Source organism: Serinus canaria, chromosome 3 (genome assembly GCF_022539315.1).
Source record: "Serinus canaria isolate serCan28SL12 chromosome 3, serCan2020, whole genome shotgun sequence".
NCBI lineage: Eukaryota > Metazoa > Chordata > Aves > Passeriformes > Fringillidae > Serinus > Serinus canaria.
Genome location: NC_066316.1, coordinates 92,612,792 through 92,636,311, shown reverse-complemented (window position 1 = coordinate 92,636,311; position 23,520 = coordinate 92,612,792). Strand labels below are relative to the sequence as shown.

Genomic DNA, 23,520 nt, shown 5'->3' with positions numbered 1-23,520 from the left:
TGTTGCTCCTGCTTTTCTCTGGACTGCATGATTCATGTCATAATGTTATTTTAGACTTTTGAGTTTTTGCAACTCAGTTCTTTTAAACTTTAGGTAATTAAGACAGATTTTTAGCACTGTGAGTAGTTTGTAAATTTCAGGGGTTTTGCTATTTGTAAATCTCTCCTAACATCCATAGACCTGGGCTTTATTTCAAGGAATGCAATTTTTTTTTTGTATTAGGCCTGCTGTTAGCAGGCTCTCTGAAACGTGAGCAGGCAGATTCATTGCTCTTCTGACTCTGGTTTTGAATTTGTTTTCTTATCCAGAAGAACAATATCTGTTGTGCATGCTCAACAACATAATTAGCATGTAATGTGTGTATTTGCAAAATACTTAAAGAGGCATTTGTACTTATTTCTTTGTTATTTATTTGCAGGGAAAGCCTGTTAATTCATGTGGTTTTGCGTTTGTTTCTATCCCTGGAAACAATTTTTGCATGAATGTATACTCTTTAGTTTGGTTGGGTTTGTTTTGTTTTTTTTTTTGTAACTGTTGTCCACAGAGACTGGGTAATGCTGACATTGCGGTCATGCTTTGGATGTGTGTGCGAGCTGTGTGTAATTAGCAGCGTGCTTGTACCGCAAGGACCTGGGTTCCCTGCAGAGCCGGCTTAGCACAGCTGTGAGTGCAAAGGGAATGGGTGCAAATGAGTGCAAAGGAAAAGTCCTGGCTCTAACCCACTTCCCATGGGAAGGAGCGCTCACTCCTGTGTTTTTGCGAGCACAGTTTGTCCTAGATGTTTATTTTCCCCCAGAAAAACACATACTTTCCACCTGTGTGACCATGTGAGGAGGTGATTTATGGATGCCAGTGGTGTGCTGGTGGATGTCCCGTGTGACTGGGAAGTGGCAGTGAAGTGGCAGTGCTTGTACAGGTCAGCCTTTCTCCTGCAGGGTCCCTCCTGCCCTGCACCTCATCGCTCTTTCTGCCCAGGTGCTGGTGCAGGTGTCCTTTCAGGAAGGGCAGAACAGTGATGTGTCAGCTGAGTACCAGAGTGAAAGAATATTTAACTGCAGTTTTCTCTCCTGGAAATGAAGAATTAGTGGTCACAAGTGGGAGGGAAACAAGTGAGTTGAAACAAACAAACATGTTGCCTTCTAGCATTAGGAATGCAACCTAAGCAGTGATTTCAAACTGGGAGAAACAAGATGTTGTCCAGTGGCAACCAAGTTTCTTGAAACCTGTCTGCAAGTTCCTGCTGAATGTGAGGCAGCTGTTATTTTACAAAGTTGGCCAAATCTGGAAGCTTCTGCAGGTGTGAGAGTTTCCTAGCACAAGCTTCACCATCCTGACAAACACCAAGCCTCTGCTGTAAAATCTCTGCTGAAATAAAAAGGGAGCAGCTTGAAAGCCCATTTATCCTGGAGCACAGTCAGCAGGGTGTGTTTGGCCCCAAATGGTTAGTTTTATAAAAATAATGCTAACTTGAAAAGTTCAGTTGTTTCCTGGTATCTGCATGCTTTCAATATTTATTTCTATTGTACACTTCCATAAGGAGCTTGGCAGATTTTAATTGTCTAGAAATACAGGTCTGTAAAGGGAAGGGTATCTCATAAGAGAAATGTCTGGAATGTAAAAAGGATAAATAATAAGAATTTAGATTGCTATGTCTGGCAGTTTGTTTTGACTTGTAACCTGTGTGAGTTAGCAAATTTCATATTAACTCAAAATGTTCTGGGATAGTAGCATTTTAAAATATTTTTTTTACTAATAAGTTTTGTGTATTTCAAGACGCTCTAGTATTTGTAGAAAGTTGAAATATTTGGGAATGCATTTGAAAGGAAGGTAGGTCTTCGCAGTCCTAAGTGTTTTGTTGCAATCCAAAATAATGAATAAAAAAGATAAATGTTTTAAAACTGCATGTTGGAATAAGAGCAGGCACCTCCTGCCAGTGCATTTTAGGTTCAATTGTATTAATATTTTTTCACTAAATAATAACTAGATCTATGCCATTTAAAGCATTGTACACTTATTTCCTTCATCGATCTTATGGTAGAAGTGACTAAAATATTTATGAGTTGTTTAAATATAATAGATACATTTCTGCTTTTTGTTCCATAATAGCCTGTGAACTTTAAAAAAAAGAGTACAACTGATTGCAGAGATGATGTTCCTAATTATACAGAAGGCTTCCACTTCTAAAAATGTTTTTCAAACCTTAAAGTATAAAGTATTCATATTTCTTGGTGGTAGCATGTCTGTTTGTGTTTAGGGCTTCCAGGTTTATTGTTCTCATGCCCCAGACTGCTGAACTGTTTGTGCTTGGGGTTCTATTTTATTCTTCCTTTATCATGAAGAAAAGTTGAAAGAAAGAAGAAGAAGAAAGTTGACTTCTTCAATTGACATCTTCTGAGTCATCATGGATTTACGAGATTGCCGGGGGAGGACAGACATTTGGGGTGCTTTTATTTATTTCAGGTGTGTTCATATTGTATTCAAAATGCACTTGATGGTAAGGGCAGAGCTATTTTATCTGACTTCTATGTCACTAAAAAAAACTGTTTAAGAAAACTGTTAATGAAGCTTCGCTGACTTAATCTGGGCTTTAGAATTAATGTCATTCCTTTAACTCCTTAGTTAATAGATGGGAAGGCAAAGGGTGCCAAGAATGCTTTGCAATTGGCAGTGCAACCAAAAGTTTTTTAAATTTGTTTATGCCCCAGCAGGTCTCTGTAAACACAACCTAAGTGAGCTTATTTCTGAAGTAAACTTAAGAAATGTCATTTCACTGGATAACAAAGCCAGAAAAAGTCATAAATCTGTGTGCTGTGCACAGTCATGAGAACATGTATTCCTTTTTCTGATTTTTAGATTAACACTTTCATACTTAATTTAACTTGAAGACAATGTTTCCATTATATCAGATTTCTTTTCCCTTTGAAAACTCCAAGTGGAAATTTTTAGAAATGTGACAATTTCCCTGAAGCATTTAAAGAGCTCTCAGAGTGGTATTGCCATAAGATGAACAAGTTCAATCAGTTTTTGTATTCTCATTGCACTGATTGGCGCACATAAAGCTAAGGATGTGAGTAGTGGTGAAAGGGAAAATTGAATTTTTAGTAACTAATTTAATTATTTGAAGTAATTCCAGATAGTCTCTGTCACTCTAAGCATTGTGTGACTATTATTTCGTTAAAAAAAAATAGGGCATTTTAAAATTATGTCAAAAAAAAAAAAGCTGTGTGTTTGTGCAAGGGAGGATGCCTTTGAAAATTCCCCCCTCACACACACACCCACCCCAGATTCCCCCTCTTACCCACGCCCCCCCCCCCCTTTTTTTTTTTCTGCAAGACATTTGCCACTATTTGGCTTTATCCTTTTGATTTGCAGATAAAGGGTAGGAGGAACTGGGGCTTTCTTCATGAGCATGAAATTTTGCAAGACCTGTGGTGGTGTTTAGTAGCCAGATTCAGCCTGGGTCTAGCTGCTGTCTGTCTTCCTAATTGTAGCACTTAAAAAGAGCTTTTGTCTGTGTGTTGTTGTGACATAACACAAAGAACTGTGGAAAATAGGTATTTTCAAACTAGGAATTTGTTCTTTTTTTTGTGTGACATAATCTGTTTTTATCTGCAGTTCTGATCAGCTCTTTAGCTGAAGCAAAAAGCCCCTATCCTCTTTTATTTTTGTTGTTAAAATACTTTTTCCATCAATTGAAATAGTATGCCCTTGATATTAAAAGCTTAAAGGAGAATATTTATATTAAATTTGAGATGGAAGGTATCTTTAAATTTAAAAGGCTAAATTTTATGCCTGAAGAATTAAGCAAATGTAGAAGTAATGCAAATCTGAAATACAGTTTTAAAACTTTCTGAACTGAGGATATTTGTTTGTCTCCTGTAAACCCTTTCTGACAGACAATGTATTCTTTCTTTTTTTGTCTCTTTTTGTAATCTTAACCCGCTGTCCCATCAGTGATGTGATTATGGAATCTTTCCAGGCTGTAGTGCCCATTTATTAGGTTCTGTGCCATGTTTATCTATGATGCAAAGTAAATGTTTTGAAATGAATGAAGAGGGGCAGTGTTAACAGCCATAACAGAAAAAAAATCAGGTGGCACGTCCAATTTAAATTTTTTACTAATGTTGAAAAGACATTTTCCCCTCTTTCATTTCTTTTCCCCATTACACAGTCAAGCAACAAATATTACAGTTTAGTCAGATGGATGCTTAATCAGGAAGAATGCCATGTTTGTCTTTAATCACTTGGAAGAGCTCTGAAGAATTTCTTGCATCTTTCAGGAAAAGAGGAATTGCTAATGGACAAAGCAAAAATGAGAAGCCTGACTTCATGCAGAAGAATTTTTGAAAGAAATTCATCAAAATGAAATTAAATATCCTGCTGTCTCAGCCATAACACATGACAATAAATGCAGGATAATCCAGGTTTTTTGTTCCTTACTATTTTTGCAATTAGTTCCCTTTTTTCCAGCAGAGAGGCTGCATGAAAGATCTTGTTATTTGTAGCTGTGGTAAAATATGCTGGCTCAGCCTGCCTGAAGAAACAGAAGCCTTGGCAGGAATGCTGATTACCATGACAATCTAACCAGTCTAGAGCTTTGGGGTGTTGAGAGTTTTATCATAAAGATAAAAAATGTGTTCTGGATGGTAGGATAGCTGATACCATCATCATGATACAGCAGATCAAATCATCTTTGCAAGAGTTATTTTTCATTTTGTGTTACCCGAGAATGGAGGGGGGAAACTTATCACCTCCAGGTAAATTTTTATAACATACTTGTGTATTTACACCTTTATCTTTTTTAGGATATTGTTTTATGCTGTAGGTACATGAAGGGATTTACATTTTCATGGGTTTTCCCCAGTAGCATGGGAGGAAACTGCTGTGTACTTCTTCCTGTTCCCTCTCCCCAGCCTCTTGTACAGTGCCAAATCTGTGCTACAGTATCTTCACAAGCAAGGAGGAAAAAACCCAAACCCACCCTTCCTATCCATATTAGAGTGTCATTATTTCAGCCATTACTTCCTCAAGGGTTCCACACCCTCCCTCCACCAGAATGCATGTGTGTGGTAATAGGGCTAATAGCATGTTGCATGGTTTAAAACTATCTCAGATTGGAGTAGGAAAACCAATCTGCTGGTCCATGTTGGAGTGTGTGAGCTAAGTCATTGTCACTGGTATTTGGACACTGTTAGGAAATAATAGACTTAGGAGTTTCAGTTAGAAAGGAAAAATGACTTGAAGTTTTAAAGTTGCAAAGTCCCCATGCAAATAAATTAATCTGTGAAGTTTTCTTGTTTAAAAATTGGCTGTTTAAGTGTTTTTCTAAAAATCTTTTGGCTCATTATGACAAAAGCAAGGGTATTTCCATTATTACTTGTTTATTTCTTTCCAAGTATTTTCCTTGTTTGCACTAAAGGATTTATTGAAAACTGCATGAGGTTATCTACATATCAATCAACTTTTGTTCTGTTCCAGTAACCTAAAAATCTAAGGGTTCATTGTGTATGCTTCATTTGTATTGTGGAGCATTTACTGCTCCCATGAAATCATTATTAAGGGCAAAGAAACAAAGGTGTGTCTTTCTGCTCAGTTCTAGAACATGAACCAAAAGCCGCGGGCCCGAATGATGAAGAAGAGGATGAGGGAGAACAGTTTGATTTTGATAGTGGAGATGAGATACCAGAAGCAGACAGGCAAGCCCTTGTGCCACCTATTCCTGGAAATTACACAGAGCACCAAGAGGCTGGTGCTGCAGGTAAGTCAGCCTGTTGGTCTGTACCTCCACTGGGCTAAATAGTCAAGACTGATCATAGGATGCCTTGTTTTGACAGTGCAATAAAAGTACTTGAAGAAGAGTTTTCCATGGTGTTATGGCCCACCCCTGAGGGTAACTCAGGTTCTTCTTAATGGATCTCTTGGAGCAGATTAGAGTAAAACAACAGTGAAGGATTGGTGTTTGTAAATGTGCACATGTTGGGTTTATTTTGGATCAGTTTGGTTGTAATGGAAAGCATATATGTAGCCATTTTTGTTATTGTTATATAAAGTAATATGGCAATATCAAAGCATAAAAATACCACCTGCTTAAGGAAACATGTAAGGGAAAAGGAAAGAAGAAAGAAAAAGAAAGAAAGGGTAAGAGTAGGAAGATCCATAATCTTCTGGCCATGGGATCTGTGATGACACTTGATTGAAGTGACAATTGAAGGTCTTTATCTGTCAGAGGTGGGGGGAAAAGCCCATGAATTTCAAACTCTGGTGGGTTAGTACACTCTCAGGTTCAGGTGGGGGTGCCCAAGCACCTCCTCTGCCAGGTTGAAGATCTATGCTGTCTTTTGATCACGTGCATCAGAAATGAGTCTGAAGGCCCTTCAGGGGTGGTTGAGAGTTTATGAGCTCTTCTAAGGCAGCTGTCTCTAATGTCAGTAAACCTTGTGTGAATGTGACATTCCCTGGGAGGAGGGTGTGTGGAAGGGAGGGCAGTTTGGCTGTGATTTGGGGGGCCTCTCCCCAGGGTCTGCCTCCTACCAGCCCCAGAGCCTGGTTGGTAGCCTCTGGTGGTCGGAAGTTCACCCCCTCTGTCCTATGCAAACCAGAGGTTTGTCATTACACACCCAAAAACTCACTGCCTTTTCTTTGTGGGCTTGCAAACCTGGCCTCAGCAAAGCACCCAGGCACCTCTGCAAATGGTCACTTTGTTTTGAGTCATAGTCCAGTCTCTCACACGTGGAAATAACATGCAGGTGTTTTGAATATTCTTGCCAGTTGCAGTCGTGGTAGATCTGGCAGGGCTAGTGACCATCACATGTAGTTCCTGTGAGTTTTTCCATTAAAGTATGACATCCAAACCAATGGATGTGGCATAGGCTGCAGGAAAATTGTGTATCCTTGCTGGTCTTAAGGCACATTGATGGCTCGACATAAGCTGTTTTGTTGCTGAGCTTGAGATGTTGTGCATAAAACTAAGTAGAGTTTGAATGTATGAATTTTGTTCATAAACAGAAGTTTTGCTAAATATTGAAACACTTTTAATGACAGATGCAGATGTTTCCAGTGCTGAGGTGTAGTCTGGAAATTGCTGTGTTCTGCTCAAATTGCTAACAACTGATTTTGCTTACTTTAATCCAATTTCCTTTTGTAAACAGATTCACTGTACTTATGGCAGTTAAAAATAGGTAACTCTTCAGGTACTGTACAGTTTGACAACCTGGAACTTAAACACCATCTTTCCCTGAGCATCTGTTGCTTGGTCTCCCTTATTATGAAGTTGTGCTTACAGCTTAAAATCATTGGATCACTTGGAAGCTACAGTTCTGCTGTTCCCTTCAGAGGGCCCCGTGCTTCTGCTGTTGCTCAGCTTGTCTCAAAAAATACTGGGAACTTTGTATAACAGAAAACAATACATTTTCAAAGGTGAAAACTGGAAGTGAAGTTATTTTCTTCCTCCCTTTCTTAACAGAGCATTTTCAGGACTGGTCTTTGAAGAATGTCCCTCCATGACTTTTCTTGTCCTCATGACTACCCCTAAACTATTTCTTGTGTTTCTGTTTGTAAGATTCAAATTCATCTAGAATTCAGATTTTAACCTTCATGATTTAAGACTGTTTTGACTCATGTGCTTATGTCAGTCAAGTTATTGTATTTCCATAGGCATCTTTGTAACTCATCTTGTTTTGGTCTTGTTGCATTCCTCATCCATAAAATGGGGATGTTGGCAATACTGTGTGGGAATTTTGAGTCCTAGATTGTAAGCAACTTGTGTAGTAAAGATCAGGTCAGTGTTTAGCATACTTGCAAAGAGCTATTAGAGCAGCTTGAACAGGTATGAAAACTAAAACTTTGTATGTTCATTTAATCTTTCAACTAAAGGAGCTGATAATTTAAAAGACACTGAGAAGCTGCAAACATCAGAACCTGCTGCAGAAGGCACTCCAGCCAAAGTAAATCCCTACTCAGTCATAAATATTTCCCCAATCCAAGATAAGGATCCATCCTCATCACCAGAACCAAGTCCTCAGGATGAATGTGCAAGTCCCAGCCTGTCTGGTGGATATTCTGTTCCTGTCCCTTGTGGATATGCTGTGCCATCCAACTTGCCTTTGATAGTGCCAGCGTACTGCAGTCCTGTCATCATACGCAGTGTTTCTGTAGATGAAGAAGGTACTGTATTTACACACCTTACTTTATTTGAAAGGGAATCCTTGGTTAACCTCAGGTACCTTTCTGGTATAGCACTCACCCTGGGTGAGTATGATCAATGCTAATTCCTTTCTAATGTAATGAAATAATTTCCAGATACTGAGTTCAGTGCTCAAGCCAAATGGTTTCTTCTCATACCTTTTACTGTTTTTCCTAGATCCTGGCAAAATTCCTCTCCCTTCTGCCTTTTCTATATGCATTTCTGTTTGTTTATTTTCCAATTCTTGTGGATTTAGAGTTGCTGTGGGATTTTTCCCTTGATGATGTGATGAATTCTCTGTCTTCTATACAATTTTAAGACAGAAGAAGAAACTAGAAAGAGGAATAACTATGGATTATTACAGAAACAAGAGATCCATTTTGTAACCAGAGTTGAGAAAGTTGACAGCTTAATGTCAAGACAGTAAGAAAATAAAGCTCCCCATATCCTGCCTTTTTCTTTTTGTATTTTGAATATACTTTCCTTTGACTGGGCAGCAGTTCTTCTATAATTCCAGCCTTTGCTTTTTACCGCTATTAGGAATACTGTCAAGTGACAGCAAATGTTTGTGTGGTCCTTATTACCTGTAGAAGAATATATGTTTGAGAGATATAAATAAATTCATTAGGCATTATGATTTCCTCTTAACAGCTCTTGTAACAAATGGCTGTGTCTTTGAATTACTTAGCTTTCAAAAATGCATTGTGTGAAGAAACTTCCAAATTTTTTTAAACATGTGTAAGAATAAAACTATTGCAAGGAAGGAGTTTATTCTTTAGCAATGATCTAGAAAATCAGTTTCTTATGCTAAAATGTGCAGTTTGAGCCAAACTGACATGTTATTGTATGCCCTTTCTTTTTTTTTTTTTTTTTTTTTTTTTTCTACTTGGCAGGTACACAGTCAGCAACTGAAGAAGGTCATTATAATTCTGTAAACCTGGAGGACCCTCAGAATAGGTGATTGCCAGTTCATCATGTTTTAATGATTTGTAAAGCCTTAATTCCTAAGAAAGCTCGCATTTAATAAGTATTTCATTTTCCTTGTGTGATGCTTCCATGTTTGTTGTTTTGGTTTTTTTCACTTTCTTACTCCTGTAATTCTGGTTGAGTACAAAAATCAGCACTGGTGTGTGTAACTGCATGACATTTTTGAAGACACTGGGTTAATTTTTTTCTAGAGTGATGGCAATGTCAGGTGCAACAGATTGCTGGAGGTTTGGTCTAGCCTGTTACTTTCAGAAGGAACACTTCCAATACTCCATCAGATCAACCATGTCCTTGCTGGCTGAGCCTTCAACCCTCCAAAGATGGAGGTGCTGCAGCTGCCCCAAGCAGTCTTCCCTGCTGTTCTACCTTCCCTTCCCCCCTTTTCCCCACTTACCTCCCCAAATGTCCAAACCAAATCTCTCAGTGGACAGTCTGTTGACCATTTCCCCTTTGTCTGGCATTAAAAAAAAAAAAAAAAAAAAAAGGCCCCAAAATCCCCAAAACAAACCCAGCCAAAAAAATAACCCTGATTCTACCAGCTCTGTAGTTCTCTTTTGGGTAGTTGTAGCTACTCTTGGATCACCCCATAACATCTTTTTCATCAGACTAAATAATCTCCATGTTTTTAATCTCCTTCCTTGTAAACCATGTGCTTTAGTCCTTGACTTCAGTTTCTCTACATTTCTCTAGAGGTAGATTCAGTTTCTCCACAGCTCTCTACAAGGGGAATGTTGGGAAGCCAAAACTGGACATGCTGCTACAGGTTCAGCCTCACCAGCACCAGGTGGAGGAGGGGAGCAACTTTGCCTGATGGCTTCTGATGTAACCCAGAATGTCTTTATCCTATTTATCATGAAAAAGAAGTTCTCACTTCACTGTTTCTGAGAGACTTTCCTGTGTTCTGGTAGATGAACTCAAAAACAGAGTGTTTTTTAAGATTGTGAAGAAAGTGTTTTCAATTTTCTGACTAAAATTGTCAGACTATTAACTAGAATAGCTTATTCATCGCCCAACTACATACTGAAGCAACATTTTTTGACCAGTCAGAGCCTTGGAGTGGAAACTAGAAGGCAGAAATATAAGTCTTGTCTTCGTGGATGTTTAAAAACGTTGTGGTGTAACTTTTAGTTCTTTTATTTTCTGGCCTCTTTTTCAAGTGAAGATAACCAGACCAAGAAAGAGGATGATGCCCTGGCCAAATGGGTTGCAGATCCTGCAAATACAGCATGGATGGAAAGTAAGTACCAGTGAGCACTGAAGTACAACTGTGGAAGGTGGTCAGTTTTAAGCTGTGATCAGCAGTATGTGTGTGTCTATGTGCACAAGCAGTTTGTATGGGAATGTCCATGTTCACTTTTATTGTGTCTTTTCAGATAGATTCCAGAACTGAGCTGTAGAACATTCAATAGTGTAATAAAACATTCAGCTGTAGAACATTCAATAGTGGAATAAAATTGTATTTTAGAATAAAGTTAACATTCATTTTTCCACCTTTTGGAGTCTGTGGAATCATGTGTTATGGAAGTAATTTAGCTCCATCAATGCATGTGCAGTGGAAATAAGCTCCAGTTCAGAGTCTGATCTGTGACTGTATTTGAAATTGCTCTTCTTGTGCAGTAGTGGCAAATAAGTACTTGGAGGAGGAGGAAGGGAAGGAACTGTCCTGGTGTGTGCTGTTGATTCTTGGCTGATAGCTGCATTTTAAACCAGAACAGAGACTGTGTGGTTTGAGGACAGATTATCCTGCCTGTTCTCAGCTGTTCCCACTGGGCTGGAGTTCATCTTTCAGATTTTGTGAAATGACTGAGGAATTTGTTTTTTTATTCTGCCTCTTAATGTACTATGATAATCATTACGTTCTTTAGTTTTGGTTCTTTTTAAAAAGTCAATTTCAGCTTTTCTACTGCCATTTAGTAAAGCAATGAGCAGCCTTCAACAGGCAGAAGACACACCATACTTCTGTAAGAAAGAGGGGAAAATACTGATTTTTGAAGTGGATTTTTGCTTTCAGGCTACCGAAGGTCATCATAAACAATGCAGATAAAATGGAAATTTCACAAATACCATATACTGCTTTGTCCATTATTGCAATATTTAAATGATTAGATGTGCAAGCAAAATGCTAGTTGAGAGTGAGTCATATTTCTATTGTATTCATATATGCCAATATAACCAAAATTCTTTAAAATATAATAGTATATTTCAGTTGGAGAGGACCTACAGCATTTCAACTGCCTGACCATTTCAGGGTTGACCAAGAGCTAAAGGCATGTTAAGGGCTTTGTCCAAATGCCTCTTAAACACTTGGTCCCATTCAAATTTTAAGAAGTTTCTCATTTGTTTTTTTTTTTTTTTTTCTGTCTTGTTTTAGACCCAGATGAGGTAATTTATGATGATGTGCCAAGAGAAGATTCAGACTCTGAACCAGGTTTGAGGTCTTTGTAATGTTGAAAGCAATGTAAAATGGAATTATGTGCATGTGTACTAAAGAGATACATTCGATAAGTGCCTAAAATCTATGTAAATGGATTTACCATTGTGTCAATGATTTGTAGGTCTTACAAAGTTCAGAATTCTACTAATACTTAAAAGACTGTCTCAGCAGGTCTCCTATACTTCTCTTCTCAGAAGCTGAATTTTACTTTGTTTTATAGATACTGTTCCAAGTGCTTGAGTATTCTGCATATTAGAGAATTACAGTGTTGGGTGTTTTAGCAGTAGTGCCCTGAACAAGGCAAGGTAGTTAGGAAAATGGTCTTTTAAACAGCAAAATGGTGCATGATAATGTATCATTGTCATGGTTATAGAGAGAAGCTCTTTCCTTGAAAGTCCCCTTCAATATAGAAATGCTTGATAGACGGAAGAGATGGTCCAGGGTGCCTGTTCAGCATCCTGATTGTGACTCTACACAAATGTTTTATTTCAGCTTTGAAGTGGTCTGCTCCTGATGGTTGTGACCATGTTTGGAGGGGGCAGAATAGATCTCAAAGTAGTTGCTGGAGTCAAGATTTTACCTTTACTGGAAATGATGGAGTTAGGGCTCAAGAAGCATATTTTATGAAGCTCTTGCTCAGGTTTGTTTTGCGGTTTTTGGGGATAGTGAAGTCTGCCTAAAGATCAGTTGCTACTGGCTGATTTTTGTGTTTGAGTGAATTGACTTATTGGGAGCTCAGCATCTTACTCATCATGGCTCTCAGAAGGTGTAGGTCTTTGATGCTGAAGTTGTTAATGAATCAAGAAAACACTTTAGCTTTCTTGTGTGAAACCCACATTAATCTTTAAAGCTGTAACAGTTTAATTTCTTGTCCCTAATAGTGTTCAGGCAAGGTGTTTTACAAATTATTACTAATTTTTTTTCATTTATTACTGGAAGTACCGTGTTATATTCATGACTTGAATGCTTATATTACTGGAAGTTCCCTCAGTGCTGCTCTGAGCAGGGACATCTTTGTGCTGTTGCTGATCAGTCAGGAAACATGTACACCAGGCCCAGGTGGCTGAGCTAGGTGGGATATGGAATGTGGGGCAAAACTCTGCTGAGCTTATTGGTCAGAATTTTTAGCTTAACCCATAAGACATCAATTAAAATTTTGATTTTCATGTTGTCTTCTAAGACATTGAAAGATTCTGAGGAAACAGGTAGTAGGGGAAGTTTCATTTTCTTCTATTCATGATCTTGGTGTTTATTATTTGTATATTTTGTCAGGGAGAGGCAACTATTCCAAAAAAAGTTTCAATGAGGCAATCTACATTACCACATGGACAAGATAAATTCACCCAGTCATGGGGTAAATCCTGCTCCAAAGCTCACAGCACGGGAGTTAGACTTGCATAAGTCTTGATTTATTTTGACTTAGTATGATGGTTCTTTTAAATTACTCATTGTGCTAGATTACCACTAAGATGTCTTCTTTAGTAACAATATTTTAAGGATGCTCTTGACATGCATGGGGATTTAAAAAAAATTAAAAATCAAAGTCTTCCAAATTAGACTAATTAAATTGTTTAGAATTAACACAGAGGATTCCAGTGTTAATATTAAAATCCAGGGGTTTGATGGATATGTAGAACATATCAGCTTTTCTTTTGGGTACATATTTTTTCTCTGTTTAAAAGAAATGTCAATCTTAAAATAAAAGCACAACTGCTGTTTCCTGAATTTAATAGGAGACGGTTGTAAATGCTGCATCATAACCTCTGACAATAGTGATTCCTGATAGAAGTGTTGTACCATGACAAGTGTCCACACTTTTCCATTTGTACTGACATATGATGCTGCAGGTAGAGTGCATTCCTGTTTCCTGATAAGCAATTGGCTCTAAATTTTCCATTTTATTTTGAGTAAGTTTTATGTTCTTGACGTCTGTGCCAATGAAAAGACCTGTGTTTTTAACAGGAGGTACTTTGGCCAGCCTTTTCAATATAGATTTGAAAAGGTTATGTCTTGAAAAGGTGAATACTTCAAGTTTTTAGAGTAAATCATGAGCAGGGTAGCTGCCAGTTACAGGGAACTTCCAGTGACTGGTGGTGATGAGTCATAAAACGCCATTGTGTAACATGTTTCTTGCTGCATTGGTCTGACCTGCTCTGCTGGAAGTAGTGACATTTTCATTTGATTCTTGTCATGTTTTAGCATTTTTTTACCATGTCCCTCGGGACAAATGGCCAGCTTAAATATGGAAGGATGATGCTTCTCGGTGCAGATGTGCGTTCACAGTTAGAGTTTAAACTTCCTTTGAAGTTCTAAATCATTTTGTTGGATTTGGAAACAACAGTGTCATTTGAGTAGCACATGTTTCTAAAAGGATCATGGTGTGTACCTATAACACTCTCCTTTTAAAGTACTCTGTTTCAACAAAGATAATCCACTTTGGCTATTTGAATATTGGATTTAATTCAAAATTTTTAATGTGCATACAAAAGTCTGTACAATTTTTTGTAGCATATCCTGAGTAAGTTTTCTGGTGTTTGAACAAACATACATTTCAGTGTAGCTTTTTTTTTATTTTGTTTTAATTCTTGCAGAGGAAATGATTTATGATGATGTTGAAAATGGTGATGATGGTGGAAACAGCTCACTGGAATACGGGTGGAGTTCAAGTGAGTTTGAAAGCTATGAAGAACAGAGTGATTCTGAGTGTAAGAATGGAATTCCCAGCTCCTTTTTGCGAGGCAACCACAAGAGACATGTATGTATCCTGCAGTGCTGCTCAGTCATGGCTGCTCAGTGAGGTTGTCCTGGTTTCTAATACTTCCCTTTCTCACCTGTATTTCTTTTTTCCTCAATTCACTTTCAAATGCCAACAGTGTCTTTTTAAAGGAGATATGAATCAGTGTGGAAGTGACAGTACATAACAAAATGTAACAGGGAAAAGAAGATATGAAAATATTGAACAGAAGCTTCTTAAAAAGGAGAAAACTCAAATTGGATAAAAATGAAAATAAAATGAGATTGTTTTTGTTTATGGGCAGTTCCTTACCTTCTCTTCTTTTGCAGTTGCTGGATTAGTGTAAGTGCTAAATAAGTGTGGAAAATAATGTGAAAAATAAATGGCCTCACAAGAATTGATGGTTTGGGATCTTTCGGTGCTCAAAAGTCACAAAACTCTTTGCCAGTGTTCCCTAGCTTTCTGTCTTTGATCTGTATGAGTTTGCTTGTTTGAAAGTGACTGAACTTAAAAAACTTCTGAAAGTAAAAGATTTTTTGTAATCAAAAGAGTTCTACCTGTTAGGAGAGAAGAGAGGTGGCATGATTAAAATGATCCATCTGTGACACTTGTCAGGTCTCGTGCCTTTGGCTCCATCTGTTCTGCAGGAGGCAGGAAGGCACAGGAGACACAGGTGCCTGTCCTTGCTGCACCTCTCCCATTGCACAGGGAGAGAGGCCCTGGGCTCTTGACTTCTCTTTGCCTTGGCTCCTCTTCTTCTGCCCTTGAGTACCCTCTTTATGAGAGGCTCCCCAGTGTGTGCTGACTGGGGACAGACCCCCAAGAGCCACTTGGCAACTGTGTGTTGTGAGCTGCCTCAGCACCCCGTGGCTGGAATGTGCAGAGGTTGCAGACAGGGTGTTATTTCATGGCACCCTTATTTTCATTTTGCAGGTTTCTTAACTTGATGAGAATAAAAGCCTTGCTGTCTGTGTTTCCCTCCAGTACATGTAATCTACTCTCCCCTCACCTCCATCCATGCTGCACGTCCTTTGGAAATCAGGGAGTGAGCAATTAACTGCAAGACTTGAGCCCACCCAAATCTGCACTTTGTAAGCTGAGTGCTCATCCTCTGGTTTTGTCTTGGTTTTGTTCTGACTAGAACGATCTTAAGCTGTTGCAGCTGTTTGTTTGTGAGTTTTTTCTAACAAGACTGAAAAAATGGAGTCTGAATTTTTTTTTTGTTCTAAATACCTTGGAAGACACTAGGAAATTACTTTGCATGTGAGTGTGTAAGCCTTAACATGGCTGCTGACTTATTATTTTTTTTTAATCTTCTGTTGTTATCCCTAACTTCAGCTTTGGCCATAGTCATAAGAATCTATTTACATATGTGAACAAAGGAAGGTTTAAAGCCATTTTTTGGAACCCTTAAAAGTACACTTTGATCTGTCATGGAAAACTGTTGGCAGTGGTTGAATGTGATTGCACCAGGATCAGGCACAGAGTGTCTGAGCAAGAGACTGAGGAGTGATGAGAGAAGAGGGGTGTGCCCTTGAGTACTGCCATGCAGATGGTTTTTTCAGGCTTGTAACAAAACGTTTTGGGGATTGCCTTGTGAGGATGGGTGTGAGGAGGTGAGGAACACTTAAGCTGGTGGATGGAAAAGTCACATAAGCTCCTGCACCTGGATGGGTTGCTGGGAGATGGAGAAATTGGGAAATTAGGGAAGGGTTTGGCAGAGAGTGAGGAAGGAAACTTTAGGATTGCCAAAAAAACCCTTGCAACAAACAACCAAGAAAACAAACAAAACCCCCCAAAAACCAACCCCAGCCCTCCCTGCATTGGCATTTCAGCACGGGCTGACACTACTCTTCTTTATATACATTTTCTCTGTATCCATTCCTTGCACTAACTCTCACTTCTCCTCAGGCCCTGTGACAGGATATTCCCAGCACATCACCTTCTGTGGCCTTTCAGAGCCTGTGAGGGACTTGCCCTACTTATAATTTTAGTGTTAGTTGAAAAGTATGGCAAGGTTGGAGGGAGGATTTTTAATTTTAAGTGCTGGTATGACTTCCCTCAAAGTCACCTTTTCATTATAATTCTTATTATTCTATTTATTTACTGTTTTATTTTAAGAAGGGAAGGTTTTTGTGCTGTTAAATATTTCTTGTCTGTGAACCAGATACTATTCTTTATTATACTGCTGTAATGCCAGAATCATGATGTTAGAGGTAATTGCATCCTGACCCAGCCTAGTGGAACTACGTGCTGGGCCTATCTCTTTTTTTCAACTCAGTAAGCCTTCTCTTTCCTGAGGCTTTGATCTCTTGCCAAATAACTCTGTTGATATCAAGCTGAGGGGTTTTCCACTGGACTTCTATTATAGGGCACACCAAATATTTTCCTCTCTTTTTTTTTCTTTCCTGGTTGCATTTTAACCTCTTTTATCTACTTTTGTCAGAATGTTTAACAAATGGTAATTAGTATTCCAGAGCATTCCTTTCTCTGTGATAGTTTCCTTACCTTGCAAATGAATATATTCATGTATGAGATGGTTACACCCAAGTTCATACAATGAGACTATGATGCATGTGGAAACCACAGGAACATGAATCCTGTTAGTGTCTCCTTACCTGACTCACTGCCCTGTCAACTTCTGTATTCTCAGGTGCCAGCAATCTCCACAGGTTCCTCAATCTCTGAGTTTTCTTCTGATTCACTGTTTTGATGGATAGTCTGAAATACAGACTAGGTTTTGTGCTCCAGTGAATAATGCTTATGGTTAAAGCTGATGTATTCTTTCCATATGGTTTTTGAGATAGGCACAATACAAATAATATGTATAAGAATTTAGTTGCCTTAGTCTAAGTGGCTTTGCTCCCCTCTTTACAGAAAAGCACCTGGTGGAGTTCAGCAGTGCCCGGGTTCCTTCCTCAGACTGGAGCTTCTCTCAGTGATAGTTTTCTCCCTCAGTGATAGTTTTCCCTTAGCTGTCTTTGTGTCAGTAGATAGATGGGGCAATGTGCATGATTTATGTGAGTGCTTCAGCATGAAGTTTTCACTATGGCTTTTTGAAAAGATTGTGTCTTTTTATACACTGTAGCTTTCTCATGACCTAATGCGTTTAAAGGAGCATTATGAAAAAAAGATGAAAGATTTGATGTCAAACACTGTGGGAGCAGTAGAGATTCAGCAACTAAAGCAAAAACATGAGCTGAAGGTAGTGTAGTTGATTTTTATAACTACCTACATTTAAATAATTGCTTTTCCAACACAGACAATGTTGTCTTTTATTAAAAGCTTGAAAAAGTTGACAATAATTTGTATGAAATGAATTCTTAATGTTCTGAATTTTTATTGTGCAGTCTTAAGTTAAAGACTGCAATATTGCTATACTCTTAAAAATACTTGGTCAAGGACCTTTCCTCATCCTTACTTTTAATGCTGACAGTCTCAGAAAATGAGATAGGGTTGTCTTTCCCTGATGACTGGTGCCCTTATCCTAGAGTGTGAGCCAGGTGTACAACCTTAGTGTCTCTCTGAGACCTTGGCTCCATGGGGCTAGCCTAGCCCTAGCTCTGCAGCCACACAGGATCAAATTGGGAATCTCCCTGCTCTCCATTCTGAATGGAACCAGTATGAAAAGACTGGGTTTTTGCAAAAAGCTTCAGTCTCAAACCCAGAAATTGCCTGATTGCAGCAAGGCAGCTTTGTTTGTGTTCTGACAGTAGTGGGGATTTTTTGTTGTAGTGACATTACGGGACAGAAGTACAAAGCAGGGTATTTTAATAAACATTTTGCAGCAAAGCAAAATGTCTTTGGTGGGTTTTTTTTGTTAAATGAAATTTCATTTGACCGTAGTAGTGTACTGTAAGATTATGGAATTCTTATCAAATCAATGCATTTCTTCAATGAATGAAGTTATTAGTTGTAACTTTTTTCTTCATGACAGTATTTGTTTAAGAATATAGTTAATATATAACTGAGTCTAGGGGATTATCTTTAGGTCAGAAATACTTTGGAAGAGTTATTTGGACACTGAAAGATGGACAAGACCTGTGGCCATTAATGACCTGTGAGTAGTAGGTATTTGTTCCATAAGATAACATTTGAGACTATTTAAAGTTTGTTTTAATGCAGAAGGGTTCTTAAGCATTTCTGCTCTTTTAGAATTGCATACAGTATTGCCATGAAGTAAGTCCTTGTCTCCAATTTTTATTTTATTTTGAAATACAGGAGCTTGGCTCTGAGCTTTCATGGTTCTCTCTACTGACTGTATATTCGTTTGACTTTGGACAATATTGATAGCCTAAAAGTGTGCAGGCTCAGATGCTTTCCTATTATTCACTGAACATGTAGACTGTATTTTTTATCTTGCAGATGCAAAAACTTATGAGAGCTGCTAGAGAAGGTACCAAAGATGGACTTGAAAAGACAAAAGCAGCTGTGAAGAAGGGTCGGTCCTTCATTAGGACAAAATCTTTCATTTCTCAAGGTATATGCTATTTACAGTGTTTCTCTTTGTTACATTTTCTAGTAATTTCTGAGAAAGAAGATGAATGGCCTAGCAAATTTTTGTAGTGGGAGCTGAGAGCTAGATGCCAGACATCAGATATATATCAAAAATGTATGGTATAATATTCAGTTCAGATGATGGTATGGTCAATTCATCTTGAGCAGTTTTTTGTGTTTGGGGCAAGAATCTGAGTGACCTGAGAAACCTGAGGACCACAGAGAAGGGTCAGCTTAAGAAGAATAACAAAAAGTCCCACCAAGCAGTGTGATCTAGGTACTGGTAGATGGGAGTATGGAAATGGTGTTAAGTTACTGTTGCAGTGTAATCAACAGCCAAACCCCTTACAGCCACTTGCTCGTTCCCCTACCACCAGGACTGGGGAGAGAATTAGAAGGGTAAGAGTGAGAATTTGTGGGTTGAGATAAAGGCAGTGTAATAGTGAACATAAAAGCCATACACAAGCAAAGAAAGTCAAGGAACTAGTTCACTGCTTCCTAAGGGCAGGCAGGTGCTTATCCATCTCCAGGAGAGAAGGGCCCCATTACACACAGTGGTTACTTGGAACACAAACACCATCACTCCCAATGTCCCCTCCCCTTACTCCTCTTTCCTCCCACTTTATACATAGAGCAGGATATCATATGGACTGTAATATCCTTTTAGTCAATTTGGATGACTGGTTCTGGCTGCATCTCCTCCCAGCCTGTCATGCACCCTCACCAGCAGGGCAGTATGAAAAGCAGAAAAGGCCTTGGCTTTTTTTATTGCTGAACAGGTGTAAACCCTGTTCAGCAATAAAAAAAAAAAATCTCTATATTATCAGCCCTGTGGCCAAATCCAAAATGTAGCTCCATACTAGTCACTGTGAAGAAAATTAAATCTACCCCAGTCAAAATCAGCATGGTTACTAAGTCTGTCCAGGTCTCTCCATCAAGTAACTTCTGAATGTCAGGAGAGTGTGTTGTTAAGACATGGCTTTCAGTGGAGAAGCAGTTAACTGTTTTAAAATGCTCATCACTGGTAAGGGGTAATGCTTTCTGTGATTAAGAGTGAAAGCAGGGGAAAAGACTGTACTCCTTAATCAGTCTGATGATTTTTGATAAAAGCTGAATTTTGGGTTGGCAAAACAAAAGATGATGTAAAACCAAAAAGCCACAGAAGTATTTGTGTTCTTTCTGTAGTTGAGAGCAAGTGACAGTCCTTTGTCATGAGCCATGGCAGCAGCTGTCCACAGGTAATTTTTTCAAGAGACAGGTGGTAAATTAAACTGGTTTCTTTTCAGGATAAGTCTGAGAGATAGTGTATCTTTCTGCTCAAGTGTCTGCCCAACTAATTAAACGGTATTAACTTCAGAGCTTTTGAAACTACAGTTTTAGGAAGCAAAGACCACAAGGCTGGAACAAAATATTTTTATTGAGAGAGGTAACATAAAGTTGCTGCATGGGCCAGGACACATCTCTGTCATGACCTCTGCTTCTCAATTTGCTTAATTCACAGCTTGAATATAGAAAGGTACACAAAATGAGGTGATCAAAAAGGATATCCTCAACTTCTTGCAGTTGAACAGATGAAAATGATCTGCAGGGCAGTGTTACAATGGACCTGGCATTCCTTCTTACATTTCTAGAGATTAGGTTGCAGACCCAGTGTATCTGTGGATGGCTGAATCTCATAACCAATTTCCAAATCAGCAGGGAGCTAGTGAAAAATTTGTTTACTAATCTCACAAGCTTCTCCCAAACGTCAGATCTGCTTCCCTTATTTCTCTTTCTGTTCTAAGACAGTTTCTCATACTGTTCTTTCTTTATGTCTCCTTTCCTCTGATCTGCTTGTTTGCCTGGCTATGTACTGCCACCTATCAGTGCACTTTGGTGGTGCTTTTTCAGTAAAATTTTTACCCACAGAGCAATGCTGAATCCCTCACTCCTTTCTGATGAAAACAAACATTTTGGTTATTTGCAGTATTTTAGTTCAGCTATAGAAGGGTATATGGAATTTTTTTTTAGCTGGATCATAATATGGGTGTTTTCAGTTTCTTCCCAGGGACCATTTATTTTAAAACTGCTGTCCCTGGGGCTGTAGTGCTTTAGCCCAAGTTGTCATGTCCTGCCCTCTGGACAGCCCCATTCTCCTGGCTGAGAGGAGGGGGTAGTGGTCAACTAAAAGATACTTAAGGCTGTCTGCAGCTGTGGGATATTAGGATGCCTTTGAAAGGTGTTCTGTATTAGAGTACCTATTGGTGGTAGCATTTATGTGATTTCCCAGATGATACAGAAGTACTGGGAAATTTCTTTTGTTTGGTAAGTGAAAATTTATTATTTATGTGCTCGGATGGTAGAGTCTGCTTTTTTGGTTTTGTTTTGCTTTTTCTTCTTTCAATCCACATGTAGAAGCTGACATTTGGTTATTTATTTGTAGATCACAGATCATCTTGTCTGGAAGAAGAAGAGCAAAATTTATTTATTGATGTGGACTGTGTGCATACAGAAGCAATTATGACTCCTATGCCTGAAGGATTATCACAGCAGCAGGTAGTAAGCTTTGGGAACTTTGGGAAGTATGGTCTTCTTCTTTTTCTCCCCTTCTGCTCTGCACCAGTGGCTCTTAGGTGCCTTCGATCTTCAAACATATTGGCATTTTACTTGAGTAGACATCAAATTCAGAACTGAATAAGTAGTTATTTGAAAATCTGTGTGTGTGCATATAGTTGCATCAGTCCTCAATTCACCCAGAGGTTTGCATTATAAAATTATCTATAAGAGCTATATTGTTTCACTGCCTGAACACTTAAACTAAATGTGATGGTTTTGAGTGAAAAAAGGAGAGAGTTAAAGCATTTTTATTGAACCAAAAAACATTGTTCTAGGTGCTCTGGGATTTTCATTTCAAATGTAGACAATATCCTGTGTGCTCTTTGAATCCAAAGTTTTTTCTTGGTTAGAAAAAATCATCCCCAGTAAAGTCAAGTCTACAGAAGAAGTAATTTTGCTGTTTTCCACCTCAGACTGTATAGTGGCTGTGGAAATCACTTCAAAAGATACTGAAATCAGCATCAGTTAAGAAATTTTGGCTGAAAATAAATCCCTAGGTTCATTTTGCTGTATTGTTATGACAACTAATAACTCTATGAGAGTTTTTAGCTTCTTGTGGTGTCAAGTCATGAGTTACGTTAAGAAAATGAGCAAAAAACCAAACTAAGAGGCAATTGAGGAGAGGGCCATAGATGTTCGGGATTATTTTTTGTTTTGTTTTACCTTTTACTTGGGTGAGGTTTACTTTTCTTTTGTGTTTAACACAGTGAAGTGCTAATGTTGTAACAAAGCAACTATCAAACTGTGTTCCATTACTGTAAGATTTTATTATCATGTGAGATTTCAACATGAGTCTGAATGCTCTTTCCTTCTTTCCAAATAGGAATTTGAGTTTCACTAGGGCAGTTTTGTACAAATAAGTTTACCCTCTTTTGCAAAAAACCCACAGGGTGCTTATAATTTGGGGCAAACTGGTAATACTTGTGTAAGGCATGACAAATATTGCTCATCTGCCCAGGAGGAGCTCTCCAAGTGGGCAGGAATAGAGTTAGGAAAGCCAAAGCTCAGTTGGAGCTAGTGAGGTGTGAGAAGTAACTGTGAAGAGGTTCTGATATGAACATTGGAAACAATGGAGGCTGAGAAGAACACACTACACTGCTTGGTGGGGCATGGACCTAATGTCAAAGGGTCAAACTGTGCCACCTTTGCCTTGGGTCTTATTTATAGGTGAGGCGTGTCCTTGGGACTCAGCCCTTGAGCCCAGAGGCATCTGCTGGGGTGAAGCCTAATCTGCAGCTGGGGGAGTTGGGGCCTTCTGGACATACAGGTGTCTGTGGGACCAGATGGGATGGATGTAAGGATGCTGTGGGTAAGGCCTTTTTCAGTCATTTAACATCACAGTGATGAGAAGAATGGGAAAAAGTGTCACACTCTTACCCACAAGAAGGAGAACTGAGTCTGGCCTCACCTCAGTCCCAACAAAAGTGATGGAGCACATGCTCTTGGGGGCTATGTCTGCACTCAGTAAGACAGGAGGGTGAGTGGGGAAAAATCAGCATAGACAAATAGACCAGAGTCCATTTGTGCATGACCAGCTTGAGCCTCTTTGAGGTGACTGAGGAGAGGTGATTGTGATGACTTTATGGGCAGAGGGGAGAAAAGTGTGTCACTTACCTCTGCCTTAACAGGGCTTTCAGCTTTCTCCTGAAGTATTCCTGTACTCCTTTAGGTGAGATACCCTCTGTCTGGGTGGACTAAAAGGTGGGTGGGAAACAGGTGAGGATGCCACGCTCAGTGAGTTCGTGGTACAAAGTGCAGTGTGGGGTCAGTGTTGGTGCTGTCCCTCAGGAGCAGGCACGGGCCTCTAGCATGTACAGCCTGTGTGAGCAATCTGGATGCCAGCTGCAGTGCACATCTGGAGGTGATGCCAAACTGGAGGATGCAGCAGCTGTGTGAGGGAGGTTGGCTGCTGGTCAGCAGGGCTCTGGTGGGCTGGGTGCACAGAACACTGGAGCAGTTCAGGGGGGCCAGCACAGCCTGGCTGTGGGAAGGGGTGGCCTTCCACCCTTCCCAGGGGTGCCCCAGGCCAGGGCCCCCTTCTAGCCCAGCTGCCCTGTCACAGCAAAACTGCTCTGTGGACATGCTGGTTTC

At 39.2% G+C, this 23,520-nt stretch overlaps 1 protein-coding gene across 3 annotated transcripts in view; it reads left to right on the top strand.

Annotated features, from left to right (window-relative positions):
* The window catches only part of ARHGEF10 (Rho guanine nucleotide exchange factor 10), a 108,389-nt gene that overhangs the window by 21,421 nt on the left and 63,448 nt on the right, over positions 1 to 23,520 (top strand). For 2 of the 3 annotated variants that reach the window (XM_018920153.3, XM_018920149.3), the window contains exons 3-11: positions 5,594 to 5,758; positions 7,873 to 8,163; positions 9,076 to 9,139; positions 10,327 to 10,406; positions 11,541 to 11,597; positions 14,195 to 14,358; positions 17,426 to 17,542; positions 18,703 to 18,817; positions 21,257 to 21,369. In XM_018920153.3, coding sequence (XP_018775698.1) covers positions 5,594 to 5,758; positions 7,873 to 8,163; positions 9,076 to 9,139; positions 10,327 to 10,406; positions 11,541 to 11,597; positions 14,195 to 14,358; positions 17,426 to 17,542; positions 18,703 to 18,817; positions 21,257 to 21,369 — 1,166 coding nt within the window. The remainder of the gene's footprint in view (positions 1 to 5,593; positions 5,759 to 7,872; positions 8,164 to 9,075; positions 9,140 to 10,326; positions 10,407 to 11,540; positions 11,598 to 14,194; positions 14,359 to 17,425; positions 17,543 to 18,702; positions 18,818 to 21,256; positions 21,370 to 23,520) is intronic. The other variant, XM_018920163.3, reaches the window with a different exon arrangement.